General features: G+C 36.7%; 1 protein-coding gene across 2 annotated transcripts in view; it reads left to right on the forward strand.

Annotated features, from left to right (window-relative positions):
* The window catches only part of LOC104899264 (serine/threonine-protein phosphatase BSL1), a 30,774-nt gene extending 15,432 nt beyond the window's left edge, over positions 1 to 15,342 (forward strand). For both annotated transcript variants that reach the window (XM_010686424.4, XM_048648541.1), the window contains 13 exons: positions 982 to 1,063; positions 1,154 to 1,321; positions 7,603 to 7,783; positions 7,874 to 8,063; positions 8,135 to 8,290; positions 8,393 to 8,631; positions 9,268 to 9,352; positions 9,450 to 9,548; positions 9,778 to 9,977; positions 10,059 to 10,134; positions 14,418 to 14,553; positions 14,629 to 14,768; positions 14,874 to 15,342. In XM_010686424.4, coding sequence (XP_010684726.1) covers positions 982 to 1,063; positions 1,154 to 1,321; positions 7,603 to 7,783; positions 7,874 to 8,063; positions 8,135 to 8,290; positions 8,393 to 8,631; positions 9,268 to 9,352; positions 9,450 to 9,548; positions 9,778 to 9,977; positions 10,059 to 10,134; positions 14,418 to 14,553; positions 14,629 to 14,768; positions 14,874 to 14,957 — 1,836 coding nt within the window. In that variant the 3' untranslated portion in view covers positions 14,958 to 15,342. The remainder of the gene's footprint in view (positions 1 to 981; positions 1,064 to 1,153; positions 1,322 to 7,602; positions 7,784 to 7,873; positions 8,064 to 8,134; positions 8,291 to 8,392; positions 8,632 to 9,267; positions 9,353 to 9,449; positions 9,549 to 9,777; positions 9,978 to 10,058; positions 10,135 to 14,417; positions 14,554 to 14,628; positions 14,769 to 14,873) is intronic.
* The last annotated feature ends 1,931 nt before the right edge of the window (positions 15,343 to 17,273 follow it).

The following is a 17,273-nucleotide window of genomic DNA, read 5'->3' on the forward strand; positions in this document are numbered from 1 at the left end:
AATGTGAGGGAGTTGTAATTGTGGGTTACTCTGATCTTCAATACAACTTCTATCTGTGTGCCTATATTGTCGTTAATTTTCTGCTTGTTTTGAGTAGTGAATTTGTGAGACCCTAGCACATAGCCTCTTATATATGAATCCCATTGTTGGTTGTACATCTCCATCAACAATTCTTTAACACTTTGACGATGGGATCTTGTAACTCTAGGATTTCATCTGCTGTCTCCCAAAATCTAGCTACTAAAGTTCGAGGATTTTTAGATAAGAGTTCACGAACTTCAGTAGCAAATGGGTCAGTCATTTGTCCGTATCTTGTTGCAAGCCACTGAGTAAAGTCAAAACATATTTTGTAAGGCAGTTTTATGCCTTACAATACTCGACAACATGATGAATTGTGTGGCAAACTGTGTGATACCAGGTCGAATAAGATATTTCTTATTCGTAAATTTCTTCATGTAGCTAATTGTCCATTTATAGTGGTAGATGAATTGAGATACCTTTCTAGTTTTCTCTATAACAGGCCTCACCGAGCTTTTCTTCCCTATATCTTCCAAAAGTAAATCTAAACAAAGAGCAGCACAAGTCGTCCAATATATATGCGGGAAAGTATCCATTATTTTCCTCTTTCCTTATTTTTTTTGAGATGGGGAGGGGGTATTTCCCTGCCTCTGCCTGTTAATGGCCTAATACCCTATTATATTTTGAGGAGTGATGCTTTAAAGTGGAATTTGTAAAATTAATTTATAAGAATTTTTGCACATAACATGCTGGCATGTACCTTCGACTTGAACCGAGGCCGAAGGACCTTTAGCTTCTCGGTGCATTTTATAAAACAAGATTCCTAGGCACTGTTTCCCACTTTTTGATCTCTAAACTCGAGTTCTTGTTTGCCAAATGCGTGTAATGTAAATTAGTGCAACTTTTTTTATGATTAGTTCAGAGTGTTTGCCAACATTTGTACCTGAAGTTGTTGTTTATTAGGTCTTTGTAGGTGCTAGATTGCATGTTACCGGGGGGGTGCTTAGAGGAGGACGTGGTATTGAAGGTGAAGCAGCTGTTGCAGGTAATATGGGGTTTTTATATTTTCAATTGCGTTCATGAACTTAACAGTGAATAATAAATGGATGCTGTCTGCTGTTTTGATGTATTGAAGTTTTGGACACTGCTGCTGGAGTATGGTTGGATAGGAGTGGGCTAGTAACTTCTGCGAAGGGCAACAAACAAATTGAATCTGATCCTTCCTTGGAGTTGATGCGCCGCTGTCGCCATGCGGCTGCTTCTGTTGGTGTTCGTATCTATATTTATGGTGGTCTTAGAGGAGGTAAAGATGACTGTCATTGAGATAGTATCTCAGCATATGTTTGCTAGAATGTTTATAATATCAAATACATAAACTTTTTATTTAAGTACTGCTGATCTGCTGTAATTTTTCTTTAAGAATGAATTTGCTTGATAGTTGGTCACTACATTATAAAATCTATAGTAGTTGGCTTTCTGCAAAACATATTTTTGCATGTAAATAGACTTAGATATGTTCTATCTGAAAAGCAACTTTCTTAAGGAAACTTCACGCCTTGTATGTGGACTTACGTGAAAAGATACACTTCACTGCTTGATATCATTTTCTTCTCTCTTTTCTTTCGTTGCTGCTTTGTCCTAGTTGGCTGATACTTGAAGTCTTGAACTCCTTTTAAATGTACTGATGTACTTTTTTTGATGGTTGCAACTTGCACCACTAATTTTGAATGTTTGAAGTAGTTGCAACATACCTTTTCAACCTCATGGCCTCTTTCTTTCTCTTCTTTCGTCACATGGGTCTTTTTATGATTTCTCTTATCCTCTTTCCTTATCATACGGGTCCCTAACACATTTTGTTCTCCCATGTTGCAACTAAGGAAAAGTACAAATTTCATATTTAGCATTTTTTAAGTGAAGGATTTTGTATTGTTTGTCCAGACGCACATGATTATAATACCCGACCTCTTTGTAAAATAATAAATATTCAGAGAAAAAATGCACAACATATATCATATAAAGAGAAGACAACATGAAAAGATCATTAGTTGTCTGGATAACAATTAGCTTTCATCAATATGATGTCATTCAAATGATAAAAGTTTTAACACAAGAAGTGTGCATGAATACATATTGGATAAGTTACATTTAACATATACATTGCTTTGAAGAGTTGGGAACAAAGATTTAAAGGAAAACGTAAATCAGGTCTTTTGAAGAGAACATATCCCAACTCCTATGGTCAGATCTTCATATAACAAACTTCACAACTCATTGTGTAAGCAATGGTGTATCTTTCCTTAAAATAAGTGTCTCAGATCTTTTCTTGTTGGATTCACCAGATTCTAGTTCTATTTCTTCAAAAGCATCTGAACGTGTTGATTGGCCTCCTTGTTTCCTTATATTTCCTCCATTCTATATTAATTGCAACATTTGCTTATTTGGAAGTTTCACATTATTTGCAACATTACATTGTTTGGTAGTATGTTCTCTCTATCCCTCTCCTATCAATTGGGTCCCTCTATCCCTCTTGCTCTTCTCTTGACATGGCTTCCCTGAAAAGTGTGTCAATCCTATATGTTGCAAGTTGCAATGAATATGGAACGAAGGAAGTATCATAGACCCAAATTGGTGAGAAGGCTGAGAACGCTATAGGGCTGGCAAAATACCCTCTCCTTCGACACCCATCACATGTAAGTTAATAATCTAGTATCATGTGTGTCTCACATGACACCTTGAGCCCCGAGCCTTGTAGTCACTTTATCCACCAACAGCATAGTCTCATCATTTGAAATTGTAGTACTAACAAAAATAAGAAGTTTTTTGGTCCTCTTTTGTCCCGTCATGTGTATAGGCCGGTGGATTCTCTACATCATCATCCTTGTTAACAAACGTCCATTTTGCAAGTTCTCAAAAGTTGTATCTGAAACAGGGGAGGACATAAGGTTTCTGGATACGAAGCCGTTATCATCAGGTAATCTATCGTCAGACAAAAGGCATTCTTCATCAGCGGAACTAGAGCTCGTCTCTTGACCTAGATAACCTTTATTTTTATTTTTAAAAAGAAGACTTGGCTCAATTTGGTGCTTCTATTGCTGCAGTGAAAATAGAACATTGCTCTTTAGAGTTTATTTTTGTGTTAGCTCCACTAGGAGAAGCAATGATACCTGAGCTAAAACTATGCTGACAGAAAGCATAACTCGTAAGTCGTAAAGGCAGCAATTAGCAGCATAGTAAAAAAAAACGTTAGGCAGCGCTACCCTATGAGAATTATCACTACAATTTTGCAAACCAATTTCTCCGATAATCCTATCGATCACATGGTCCAGTGGGTGTAAGACTAGAGTCACATAAGATGCTTTCATTTGAGTTTGGTTCAGAATCAGAAGGCCAGTGTTTACAGCTCTAGGATCCGCCTTACACTTGTTTCACTATTACTCAAAGCCTTTATTCCCTAAAAATCTGTGGCTATCTTAGTGTCTCTATGTGTCTTCTACATCCAAATCAAATCCTCAATCGAGTTAAAAACTGTGGACTGTGCTTTTAGAACCATTTTATTTTAAAAATGTTTGTTTTTTAACAAAAAAATCACTTTCTTAGCCTTGCATAGAAACTTTTCATGTTTTGTATCAAGCACACATTTTGCATAATATCTAGTCAAGTTGGTCGAGTCAATTTAATCAAGTCAGTCAAGTTAGTCAGTCAAATCCATCGATTCGTAGAGCCTAGGTCTCTCTTTGCGCCATTTAAACCAAATTTATTTTACATAAATTTGACCGTCTTAGTGCAACCTTGATTGTTGCTTCGAGTCCTTTTTGAATTTTAAGCCATTTTGACCTTTTTATATCTTTTCCAAAACCTTGGTCTTTGCTTTGAGACCTTTAAGTCTAAATAACCCTGATTGTCATCAATTAATTCCTAGCATAAATTCTGATCATTGCAACCTTAGGCCCAGAATGCGTAGCTCTTTGCGAAAACCAATCGTTAAACAAGAACTATTGTGGAACCACTTTTGCGACCAATGTGGTTTGCTGTCGTTGCAGCCTTATATATGTCAATTGTGGCAAGCTCAAAATGCTTTACTATGATTTCATGATGAGCCGATACTTAATGTCATGGTGCACATTATTTAAGGAACCATTTTAATTCGAATGAATCTGAAATCTTGGATTACGAAACATTTGCATCATATAAAAAACCTACTCTAGTTTTGGACTTCAATGAAACAATTGGAATTTTACAATTACTGTCTACTACTAATTTGAAATATTTGTACATTTAGAATGTTAGTGTGCTTAGGTGGTGAATTTTCATCACAGATGCACATACACAACTTTGTGGCTTTGAAGGGGAGAAAACAGGAACATCTCTGTCTTCTATTTATTTCTTTTAAAGTGAAGTAGAAGATTCCAGTCCTTTCCCTTCTTTTTTCATCTTAGTAGCTTCAGAAATCTTTTTGTATGTACTATTGGTATTATATATAATGTACAATAGTAGATTGTTATCTATCTAGTTATTTAATTACTAATATCATGATTGTGTTTTTGACTAGCATATGTAATTAAAAGTACAATATCAGCACATCTGTGAGAATGTGTGATGGGTTGCGTGATTTGTGCACCTTTCTCTTGGACCTCATGTGTTGGTTTCAGTGGCCCTTTGCGCCTTCTCTGCTTTACCAAATTAATGTCTAGGTCTCACGGGCTCATAGTTGGAGTTTTTGAATGCTCAGACGTACAATGCACTCTTGCCTTGAGGGTGTAAGCCAAATGCAAACTAGGACTTATGTGCGCGTAGCATGCACAAGCGAGGATTCTATTTGCGCTGGTTGTTAGTTGAGACTTTTGAGCAGGTCCGAGACAACATAGTGGGATTTTGGGGGGTTGGGATGCTTTATCATAAGTTAAAAATGGGATTTTGGCAAGACAGTGACAATTCAATCAAAGCAACGTGTAAAATTTGGAATTATTCACCAAAATCTTACAAAGAGGGTTAAATTTGAGATAGCATTCCCCAATGAACACAATGATAATAGGAAAAAAACTAGAGATAAGTCCTACAAATATAAAGTACTAAAAAGTATAGAGATATTACAAGCTAAGCTAAGGTTTATTCAAACACTAGGCCTCACATCCTAGTTGACGTTTTCTATTGTTCTTGTAAAAGTAGTACTTTGTTGATATCATTGAAGAGCAAATAATCCAAATGTTCATCTTTTAAGTGGTGAGATGGGTGACATAGTGATACAATGTTGTGAATCATGCGATCATTATTGCTTTGTCACCCCCTCCTTTTCTCGAGCAAACCTGTACTCTATTATATATCTTCCTCTCTGTGAGATACTTCCTCCGATTTTCATTAGCTGCATTTACTTTGACTTTCAATCTTGCCAAGTGCCAACAGATAATTTTGACAATCAATATCTCTCATTATGTATTAGTGAAAATTATAGGAAGTTGATATTTTGGTAAGTTCTGAGAGACACCCAATAGCATTTTACATATTTAGTTATTTATTAATCACATTATTTCAGTTAAAGTTAGTATGGGAACAGGAAGCGTTCGACTAATAGTAAACAGAGGTAGTAATTGATTGGATCTTGTGTTTGGGGATGTCTAAAACATTTGTAAGGTCAGAGATGGAGCAACGATATGTGCTGAACGGAGAAAGGAGGATCTTGGGATAGGAAGAAGAGGTTGTTAAGAAGGGAGGACTGGAGTGGTAGGGCTTGTTGAAGGGAGGGTGTGGTTTGCTGCTTGCCGACTCTGAGGGAGGTGATAGTGGGGGTTTATGGTATCAGGGAAGAAGAGGGATGTTGGTTCACTAGGTTGTGGTGGTGGTGGTGGTGGTGGTGGTGGTGGGTAGGGATGATAGTGGAAGTAGTAGCTGCTTGTTATATGATGATTCCATAATGCACTCCTTATTTTGTTATCCTTTCTTGTAGCTGTTGGTTCTAGCAACATAGGTTTCTGAAACTGGTTCCTGGGGTTTCCACAAATGGTTGTTTTTGATTGAAGTCAGACTTCAGAATTATCTACCCTGAATTGTGGGTTTGCATCTTTTCTTTTCTTGTCCCCCTACCCCCATTTTGGATGTTTGTGACAGCCTCTCACATATAAAAAAATGTGTTTCCATGGTTGTGTTGTTTGCAGTCACATCCACTGTGTTGTAGAAGTGGCGTTTTGTGAGTCTTATGTTGAACTTCTCTGCGTTAATCGACAAATCTAATTATCATTTTTTTCCATCTTTGCAATTTAAGGTTTAATAGCATAATACTGTACTGAAAAATCTATTATTCTGCAATTTATCATGCTTTATGTGAAGCAGCTAACGGTTCCAAACATTTCCAACAGACAAGACTATTTTTTTCAAGAAATTGTGGATTATAGTGGAAGTTAGAGAATATAATGGACCATAATGGATGTTATGGTTCTAGCAAATGTTAATATGGATTTTTGCTGACCTGCTAGTTGAAAATCCTCTAATGAATGACTTATACATGTGTGAGCCATTTGTGTACTATCAGCAGTATTGTTGGTAAGACGAATATATGGTTAGATGGGATAGTTTACAGGATATGGGATGGCTTTATGAGGACCTTTACGCAGATGGCTAACTTTTTGAAGGGGTCTAGGAAAATTTTTAATGAAGTTTGACCATTTTATTTTAAACATTTGATTATCCTAGAATTTTTGTTATTTAATCCAATAGTTTATCACTTGATCTTTGACTGCAAATTTCAACGTAAGTTTCCGTTAAAGTTATTCACATAGATGAAGGATATGTTAGTCATTGCTATCAGTACTATTGTGTTGTTATCTGACTTAGGGGTGAAAGTTATTCGGATAAAATCCAAAATCCAATCCAATTCAATCCGAATTAGTAATTTGGATTGGATAAGAACTATGTTCGGATTGGATTCGGATTGAAATTTTTTGAAAAATTGGATTTTTGGATTGGATTGGATTGAGGGTAATTGGATCCAAAAATCCAATATAACCAAATAGTAATATGCCTTGTATGTATCTGGATTGGATTTAAGTGGTTAACTGAATTTTTTCATAAAAAAAAAGCCTAGTCCATACTTGGTAGGCGTAGCACTTCAACCCTTTCCCTAAAACCATAACAATACTTGATTCCTCATTTCCTATATCTACTAGGTTGCTCTTGTGCTTAATTTATTTCATCGAAAAACTAAGTTTGAAAAAATCGGATCTTCGGATCGGATCCAATCTAAAGTATGAAAATTCGGATTGGATTGGATCGGATTCAAACTCTAATTGGTTTGGATTCGGATTGGAAAATTAAAATCCAAATTTTGTTCGGATCGGTTTGGATTAGGCATTAATCCAAACCGTGCACCGAACTTTCACCCCTAATCTGACTGACAGGCTGTACTGCATCGATCTCTTAAGTGAGATAGTATGGTGTAAAAAAAGAAACTTAAGTAGACTCCTATTGTGGGATGAAGGGATTCTGTATTGCACACTGCTTCTAGAATTTGGCACGCTCTTGTTTATGAGCATATTTGTACTCGGTGAATATCTAATATGAGCATCATGTGAATTAATGTTATTTTCCATGCAGATATACTGCTCGATGACTTCCTGGTTGCAGAGAATGCGGTGTTGCAGTCTGATGATAACTCCCTACCACTGACATCTGAGAGACCCTCGAGCCTGACTGAGCCCAGAATTGATCAACATAGTTTGAGTATGCACCCCTCCATACCCATATCTGGTGGAAGACCTGAAACAAGTGTTGTAAGGTAGAAGTTGCTGGTTTGTCTTTAATACTGTTTTTGATGGATTGGGCGACTCTGTGGAATGATCTTGAACTTCAAAACTTCTGTTTTCAGTTCGGAAAATAAATCTGTGGATACACTTGTGGAGGCATCTGCTGCTGAAGTTGAAGCAGTTAGAACTGTCTGGCAAGCCGCTCAGGCTGCGTCATCATCTCCCCCAGACGAGACACCTCTTTCGCAAGGCAGCACACGTATGACAGATGGGAGTGATGCTGATGTTGATGTTCGCCTCCATAGCAGAGCAGTATGTACTTTTACTTTAGCATCTATAATTGTACCTCTGTTTTCCCAGTATTGAACTTTTGGTTGGCACAGGTTGTAGTTGCTAAAGAAACTGTAGGGAACTTAGGTGGGATGGTGAGGCAGTTATCACTCGATCAGTTTGAAAACGAGAGCAGAAGGATGATACCTGTCAATAGTGACCTTGGCAAAAAGTTCCCGAGGCAAAAACCTCAGGGTTTGCATAAAAAAGTAGGTTGCTTCAAAAGATTTGACTTTGTTATTTTCTTGTATAAAAGACATGAGAAATTGAAATATATAATTTATTATTGCCATGTCTATTGCTTTTGGCAGGTCATCTCCACATTGCTCAGGCCACGAAACTGGAAACCTCCGGCTAATAGGAAATTTTTTTTAGATTCTTACGAAGTGGGGGAGATTTGCCATGCTGCTGAAAATATCTTTATGCATGAGCCAAGTGTTCTTCAGCTGAAAGCTCCAATCAAAGTGTTTGGTGACCTTCATGGACAGTTTGGCGATTTGATGCGGTTGTTTGATGAATATGGATTTCCTTCAACTGCTGGCGACATTACGTGAGCCATAGCTGATAGTTCACTTATTATGGCAACTTTAACCGTTGAAATTAATGTCCTAGTTTTTTTTTTTTTTTGCAATGCATCTGCCATCATGAAAAAGAGGAGAGCTTATATATATATGCTTACCTCCTTTTCTATTAGATGCAACGATTTGGCTTTTGCACTATTCAGATACTAACCGTGACCATAGATTTTCAACTAATATATAAAACCAATTTTATAATGAAAGATGTTGGATTATCAATTTCCTATAATTAAAATTAAAGAAATTAATGGGCAAAGTTGTGTGTACTATTGGCAACCATGGAAGTCAAAACATTGCAATTAATAAGAAATCGAGGAATTTAAACTGAAATCATTGGCTTTTGACCAGAAATATCTGATCAACCGTGAAGGTCGTCTATTTAGTGATTATTTTTGAAGTTCAGAATAAGATATGTTATGGTTTGCCTCATAGGTTTGTGGTTCACTATCCTCTCCTGCTCTCACTTTCAAGGGACATTTATTGGATTGTTTCTTGATTACTCTGACAGTCCTACTGTCACTGAGAACTTGTGTTTTATTCTTTAATACTCGCAGTTGCATTGCAGTTTATGACATTGTAGTTCATCAATTAAATGTTTTTCTGTTCAGGTACATTGATTATTTATTCTTGGGTGACTATGTTGATCGAGGGCAGCATAGCTTAGAGACTATTACTTTACTTCTTGCTCTGAAGGCATGCTTGCACTACCTCTCTGGCTGACATGGTATATTTTCAATATCTTGTATTGCAGCATGAACTAATAAATTTGCATTTTCTGTTATTTTTGAAGATTGAATATCCTGAAAATGTTCACTTGATACGTGGGAATCATGAAGCTGCCGATATTAATGCACTCTTTGGGTTTCGTCTTGAATGCATTGAGAGAATGGTAATATTGACCTTCCTTTATACTCCCCATCGGCCGAAAATAACATTCCTCATATTGTTCTCAAATATGTTCCTTGTACTATTGATTGTTTGGCGCACTGCATGCATTTGATAGGGGATGAGTACTTTGAGACAACTTAAATGCAGTGCTATTTTTTGTAATTTTCTTTTTGGGGTCAGACAGAACACTATAATATATTAGATTGCTCTAACACTGCAAATGATTGTAGGGAGAGAATGATGGCATATGGGCATGGACACGATTCAACCAGCTCTTCAATTATCTTCCACTTGCTGCCCTTATCGAGAAGAAGATAATTTGTATGCATGGTGGAATTGGAAGGTCTATACAAGCAGTCGAACAAATAGAGAAACTTGAGAGGCCCATCACAATGGATGCTGGATCTATAGTTCTTATGGATTTGCTGTGGTATACCAAAGTTTATGTAGTATCTCTTATATTATCTTTTTGCTGCTTTCCGCCAACACCTCACCATATTATTTTATGCAGGTCTGATCCGACGGAAAATGATAGTATAGAGGGTCTGAGACCAAATGCTAGAGGTCCTGGTTTAGTTACATTTGGGGTATGTAGTATGCAACTATATATTATAATTGACTCTCATCTAATCATGTTTATGAACTTGTTTTGCCTTCTAATACTCATCTAGTGTCTGAGTTTGTGACATTTGGGATTAGAAGCATTGCTGTAAATGGGCCTAGAGACTGTTGCATAAATAACGATTGAGCTGGAGTACTAAGCAATGAATTTGAATTAGTCATGTAAGAAGCGACTGAGCTCTGCTCCTCTTCCCTCAACCGGGAGACACATTAGTTTGGTGAACTTATTAGTTATTACTCTCATTTACTCCATTGGGAATCTGCACTACACAACTCTGGAAAATTTCTCCTCACATGTTGGTTTTCCTCTGTTGGTTCACCTGCTTGAAATCCATTTTCTGACTGTACTAGGACTAACTGAGGGCAGCTTATCCATTCTCTCTTACTTATGCTGACTATGGCCTTGCATCTTTACCTTATTTCAAGGTAGCTAAAGAGGCCCTCTAATCCCAGTAATTTCTAGGCAGAGGTTATGGTACTACCAGAAAAAGAAGGGTCGAAAAACTTTGAAGCGTACTAATATTTGATAAGTTTGGGAAGAATGAATTAGTTACCTGGAGTCCTGGATGCGCTATGTGAGAAGGTGCGAGTCACAGCAAAGTCCACATGGTATGATCACTTGTTATGAAGGTAGAGAATAGTTAAGGCTCTAATTGAGGTTTATTTTGCTCAGAGGCCTAGGATAGTGTCAGGTGTTGGAGCCGAAAGCTTTTTTTTTTTATTAACACAATTAAGTACTACTTAAGGTGACAAGGGATGTCTTAGTTGAAGGCATAGTGACATTTTCAACTAAAGCCTTCCAAGTTCCACCTCTCTCTAGGTGATTCCATAGCGTGATACGGAAAAATTTGCCTCTGGTGTTAGAGCTCAGTAAGTTGGACACCTTTTCCTTTCTGCTCTCCACTTTCCCTTAAACTAATAATGCTTGGTCAAATTAACTTCAGGGCACTTTACGTTTGTGAATTGAGATTCCCTTCAGCATCTGTACTTCAAGCAATATAGCAGATTAAAGGGACTACTTTCTTTATTCTTTTTCTTCAAACAAATAAATCCTGAATTCATTTTTTTTTTTATATTGTTTAGAAGAGGGTTAAGATCCTTTTATGCATAGACATCAACCAAGAAGATTTATGTGCAAGCTTGCCAGACAGCCGGAGGATGGTGTGAGATTCATGTATAGAATGATGTAAAACTTGAAAATGTCAGAAATGAAAGTAAGAAAGATTTTAGACATCAGCGCCTAGTAGTGGTGTATGCAATCTGATTTTACCAGATTGAAAATAAATGCTTAGGATCGTGTGAATGATTGAAAATCTTTTTGACGCAGCCTTTAGGATGCTATTCTGGAAAGTTTGCATTCAATCCCACGGTTGACATTAGAAGTTGCTGCTGTCTCAATTTCTTGTCTTCCTCAAAGCTATATCTGTGGGTGTCTAGGATGAAATGATGCATATATGATATGCAACCAATTAAATGGAAAATGGAAAATGCCATTGCCCAAACAATCAATTGGTGAGAAATTGCAGAAAGGAATGAGTTTCATTAATTGACATGGGGACGATTAGATAGTGAAAAATGTATGGAGAGCTCTTTTAAGAGCTTTATTGTTGGGTGTTTTTTAGATATAGTTCTTGAGAGTAACTTGAAGAGAGAGAATAGTGGAGAATTATATTGGAGATTCATTACCATCATACATGGCTACTTGCTTTAAAAGGTGCTTAACTCACAAATTAAATTTTGAATACCAAATATCTTGTAAGGCTTCACTCACCTGGATAGACATTCCAGAGGAGATAGATTTGCACTAACTAAACTTACTATTCAAGGGCTCTATAAATGGTGCTTCACTCACAAAGTTAAAGTTTGAATACGAGCAATCTTGTAAGGTTTCATTCATCAAAACCAAGGAGATTCTGCGCTGCATTCATGGTCTAATAATATGGGCGTAATTCCCTGTTATGTTTCTCGAATAATCTGAAAACATTAAAAGATCCCTAAAGCTTGTAAGTTACTGATGGTAGTTAATGTTCTTTAGTCTTTATTATGGGCTGACATGATTCCTAACATAATCTATAAATGAATTTAAGAAACTATCCAAAAACTTACAAACAATGAGCCGGCAGCCTAGCACAGAAGCTCTCCTAAACAGAGTGCAAAGCTTATAAGGAGATGAAACTTTAAGCTATTTTAATCTTATCAAAGGCTTTCTTAACTTTTTGTTTACTATTTTACAAGTTATTTTAACTAATTAACTCAGGAGTCAAACAAATAATTCCATGAAAAGAAAAATCTCGATGTTGCCTCTATATGGGGTCCCTTTGAACCAGGTATTCCTAGTAATAGTTGTAACCATGTTCTTGGCATAGTATTGTGGTCAAAGAGGACTACTGATATTTATTTTTTTTTGTGGTGGAGGGATGCAATTGTTTTGTTTGCCCATATGGTTGGGAGCACAGGTCTGTGTTGCCTGGTGTTTAATATACTTGACATGGAGATAAGTATGTATAGTTGTGGACTTGTGGCCTTGTGAGAAGAACTCAATGGCTGAAGAAGCTAGTTGCAGTACTTCCTTAACATTTTGGTTCTTTTCGTTAGGTAGATTGGCTGAGTTGAGGTTCTTCCTCCAACTCAGTTAGTTGTATCTTGTCTAGACTATTGCAAACTTTTCCTATTGGAGTATGCATTATATTGCTGTTTGTTTCATTGTGTAGCTCTTTGCTCCATGTTGACTTTACAGTAGTAGTCACTTAGCATAAATTCTTTGCTGGAGTTACTATCTTGTCAATATGACAATATCTATTTGTAAAGAATTCTTAGCTACTCAATTTATACTGGCAGTTGCATTGTGCCACTATATGCATTATAAAGCTTGAGTGATGACCATTTAATTGAGGACTACCAAACAGCCATATTGGTCTGTCCCTACTCCCCATCCTGGCCCATGGCTGTGGCTCCGTGGGTGTTTCTTATAGAGAAGCAGCACACACAATTAGTTGAATATCTAGCATTTTTATCTTTCTTATGGTGTATTGTTGGAGATCTGCACTTTGTGGTCCCAAATTCCTTAGATTGAAGAAATTTGGCTCCCCGTACATGGTCAAGTTTTAGCTAATAGTTTGGAGGTTGGGGAAGTTTCGAATTTCCTTGTCAACTTATAGCAATAATACTACTCCTGTTGACTTTTATCGGAGCAAATTGGCTGGTCATACATTTTCTAATGTGCAATAACCACCACCTACTGGCTTACTCTCCTAGGGAAATGTGATTTGAATTAGATTTTCTGACCAAAAATGTAACTTGAATTATGAGGATTGCCTGTAGATTTATTTGGAAAACTTAAAACTAATGTATGTGTACATTTTGAACTATTTTCTGCTTTCCCAGTATTCTCTTTTCTGTCTAAAACTTGATCAAACAGTGAAAAACCAGTCATTTCTTGGAAAATGAGAGAACAAGAAATCTAAATATTTTATTCTTTTTTAGAAACACTATGATACATAGATTCAATTATCATTAGGCTGCAAAATCAAATATGTAAACAATATAATTATTTTAATAGCTCCCATTAATTAAAGTTGGTATTGGGGACGGTTTCAGCCTCTGAGGTGTTGAGGGAGTGGTTAATGCACTGACATGAAGATGAGATGATGGGTTTTTGGTGTGAATTTGGGACATACTTGTTTAGGAGATTGGTGGGTTGTATGAGAGGGATGTTAACTTTTTCTAGTTTATTTAAAAGAATCTGATTGATGCATATTTATGGTGGAGACATATTAGGAAGACATAATTTTTCGCGAAGACCCTTGATAATAACAAACCATTGCTATCATCTCTACGATGACATAATGTGAATAAACATAGCAAAATCAACACAAATCATTATAAAAGGTGACAATGGTTTGATTCGGGAAAGCTAGACGACAAGGACATTCTTGTTACATTTAAAAATTTACTGCTCCACTATATTGAGCGTTGCACTTTATTTAGTTTACTTTAGGAAACACATAATTTGTTGGTCAATTATTCAACCTCAAAATTATGATTGGTCACATAATTGCATGCATGACCCCACAGTTGTGGAGGTTACTTCACAAATTGAGTGGTGTTATTGCCGTTATATGAGTAAGTGGCTACTTTATTATTGAGTGGTATAGTCTCATGAAGTTTGTGTGCCCTGTTCACTTTATTCAATTAGTCGGTTTTGTTTTACTAAAATGAATAAGGTTCTGTGCAATTGGTATATCTCCAGCCTGATCGGGTCACAGAGTTCTGCAAAAAGAACAAATTGCAGCTCATTATAAGAGCTCATGAGTGCGTAATGGATGGTTTCGAACGATTTGCTCACGGGCAGTTGATAACACTCTTCTCTGCTACGAACTATTGTGGTAATTGTTTTTCTGAGTCATGAATTATATGCCCTGTCCTTCACGAGTTTGTATTCTGATGGTGAGTTGCTCCAGGGACTGCAAATAACGCTGGAGCTATATTGGTTATTGGCCGTGGTTTGGTAGTGGTTCCAAAATTAATTCATCCCTTGCCACCTCCGTTGCAATCACCTGAGACCTCCCCAGAACGCTGTTTGGATGATACTTGGATGCAGGTATAGCCCGGAAAAATCTGGGATCTCTCTGATTCTGTATGCTAAATTGATCTTGCTTCTTTATTCCTTTTCTTGTGCTCTGATACTGCTGCTTCTATGGCTCAGGAGCTCAACATCCAAAGACCGCCAACTCCTACTAGAGGACGGCCTCAGCCTGATCATGACCGTAATTCACTTGCATATATCTAAAGTTGGCTGTATTTTAGGCCTTAATTGACCATGTGCCTGCTTGTGCCCGGAGTTCTCAGTGACCAGAAAAGTTACCAGCCTTCGTTATACATATTACAGTGCTACGCTGCAAGCCTTATTTTAATTAAGATTTTTAGATAGAGAAAACCTCATCCTGTACATGTAGCTTTGTTATTGTAGAAAAGTTAGTACCATTTTTGTTAGCCTATATTAAAGCAATAGAACTTTTGTTTTTGTACAACTCTAGTGTAAAGTGAGGCCATAAGAAGATTCAGAAGCTGTCGAGAGAAGCTTCCAATTTGAGTAATTGTTTATTGTAAAATCAAATTACATTAACTTGTAATTAGTTTTTTCTCTAAAGAAGTATACCAATTCTATTGATGTATGGGATCGGGTTATGTCTGGGAAATTAAATGTTAAACCATCATGAATGACATGTGATATACGCTCTTCATATTATTACTGATATCTTTAAACCGAGTTGAAAAGGATAAGTACCAATTCATCTACCGTTTTCGGGTTATATGTATGACATGATAAAATATAGCTATATAATAATTAATCTGAAATGGACCATAATAAAACGTAGAGCAATCAAAAGGCGACCAGAAGTTCGGGGCTGGACGAACAGGAATGATATGAAGAGTCGTATGCAATATGCGAAAAAGATGCACCCACGGTTGTTCAATTTTATCTTTTTTATTGTTATTTTGGATTTTTTCTCATCGCCTTTTTATGCGAGTTAGAAGAACTTTTTTAAGGATATATCATCAGGATAATATGAAGAGTTTGGAGAGCTCTAAATGTGAAGTGCATTTTTGGATTTACTTACAATTGGGTGCACCTAAGTATATAATTGAAGTATTAATGCTATATTCCATTACCTCGTTTATTTATTTATTTTATTATATTCCTTCTTTAAGGCTGGGGTTACTAGAGATAAAGTTAGAGAGAGAAGTAAAAAGCATTTGCTCCCTAGCTCCCTATCTCGTAAAACCCAAGCCCAAAAGCAAAAATTCCCAATTCAATTTCTCTGGTTTTTTTGCCCCAAATCGCAGCCATAAATGCAAATTTAACACTCAAGCTCTGCTATAAGGCTTAATTATAGCTTTGCGATTATCCAAAAAATTAGTTTATCTGCTTTCTCTCTTATGTCAGCGCATTAATCGCCTGGATTGTGTTAATGAACTGGGTAATTACCCCTAAGTGTAGGCAGGGCTTTGGTAGTAGCTGTGGCTTAAGTTTAGTGCTTAAGTGTGCTGGAGTGGCGATTAGCATTCCTTTTGTGGTTACGTGGACTCAATTTCTGGGTTGCAAGTACAAATTTTGGGTTAGGGTAGGGTTGAAAGATTTGGGGATGTGATGGGTCTTTTACTCCCCCAATTGAGTGTGAGTGCTCATAATTTTTTTTGTTTTCCTTTCATCATTTCGTTCTGCTGGGTTGTACACCTCTTTCTTCCTTCTTCATATTGGCGTGCTGCTTTTGGTTGGTTATCCATAATGTTTGTATTTGCATTTAATGCGACGAGATATCTCTATGGTGTGGCTACAGAAAGGTACATTTATCACCTACTAGCAAGGGTTCAAGCCCTCTATAAATACGATTATTTACAGGTATTTGGGTACTCTAACTCAAACTCATTGGTCTTACAATATTTCTCTAAATCTTGTTATTTCTGTCTGCAAATTTCAATTCCTAGTATTATTTTCTTGCTCAATTTTTCAATGGCTTCTTCCCCCTCTTTTAAAGATGTTGTTTTGAATAACATCTCTGTTGTTAATGAGTCTGATAAGGGTAGTCTTAACCCTAATTCTTGTGCTCATGTTGATGATTCTAGTAAAGATGTATTGCATGTTGTGTCCCTTGACCCCCTGGTGTAACACCCCGACTACTAATTCACTATTTAAGATAATCTAATTAGCAGCGGAATACCTATCTAGTCGAGGCATTACTGTCGCACCTTCCGTTAGGAAGGTGCAAGGCTACAATCATATATCATTTTTTAAACATTAAGAGATATATTAGTGATAACTTAAACATCTTATATTCTATTAAAGTAGACAACTTTAACGTTACTTGACATAACAACGATAACTTATATTAAAGTATATGGTCTTACATTCTAGTTAAGTTAACCTTACAAGTTAGTAGCACTATTACTAGATGATTTAATAAGGTGGTAATCCTTGCCAGTACGCAATACCATCGTCCCTAGCAGTACCTAAAACATAAATACAAAACGTTATGAGCCGAGGCTCAGTAACAAACTACCCTAGCAACGTAAACTCATTTCAACTCGTTTTATTTACAAAACA

This window comes from Beta vulgaris, chromosome 7, assembly GCF_026745355.1.
Source record: "Beta vulgaris subsp. vulgaris cultivar EL10 chromosome 7, EL10.2, whole genome shotgun sequence".
Lineage (NCBI taxonomy): Eukaryota > Viridiplantae > Streptophyta > Magnoliopsida > Caryophyllales > Amaranthaceae > Beta > Beta vulgaris.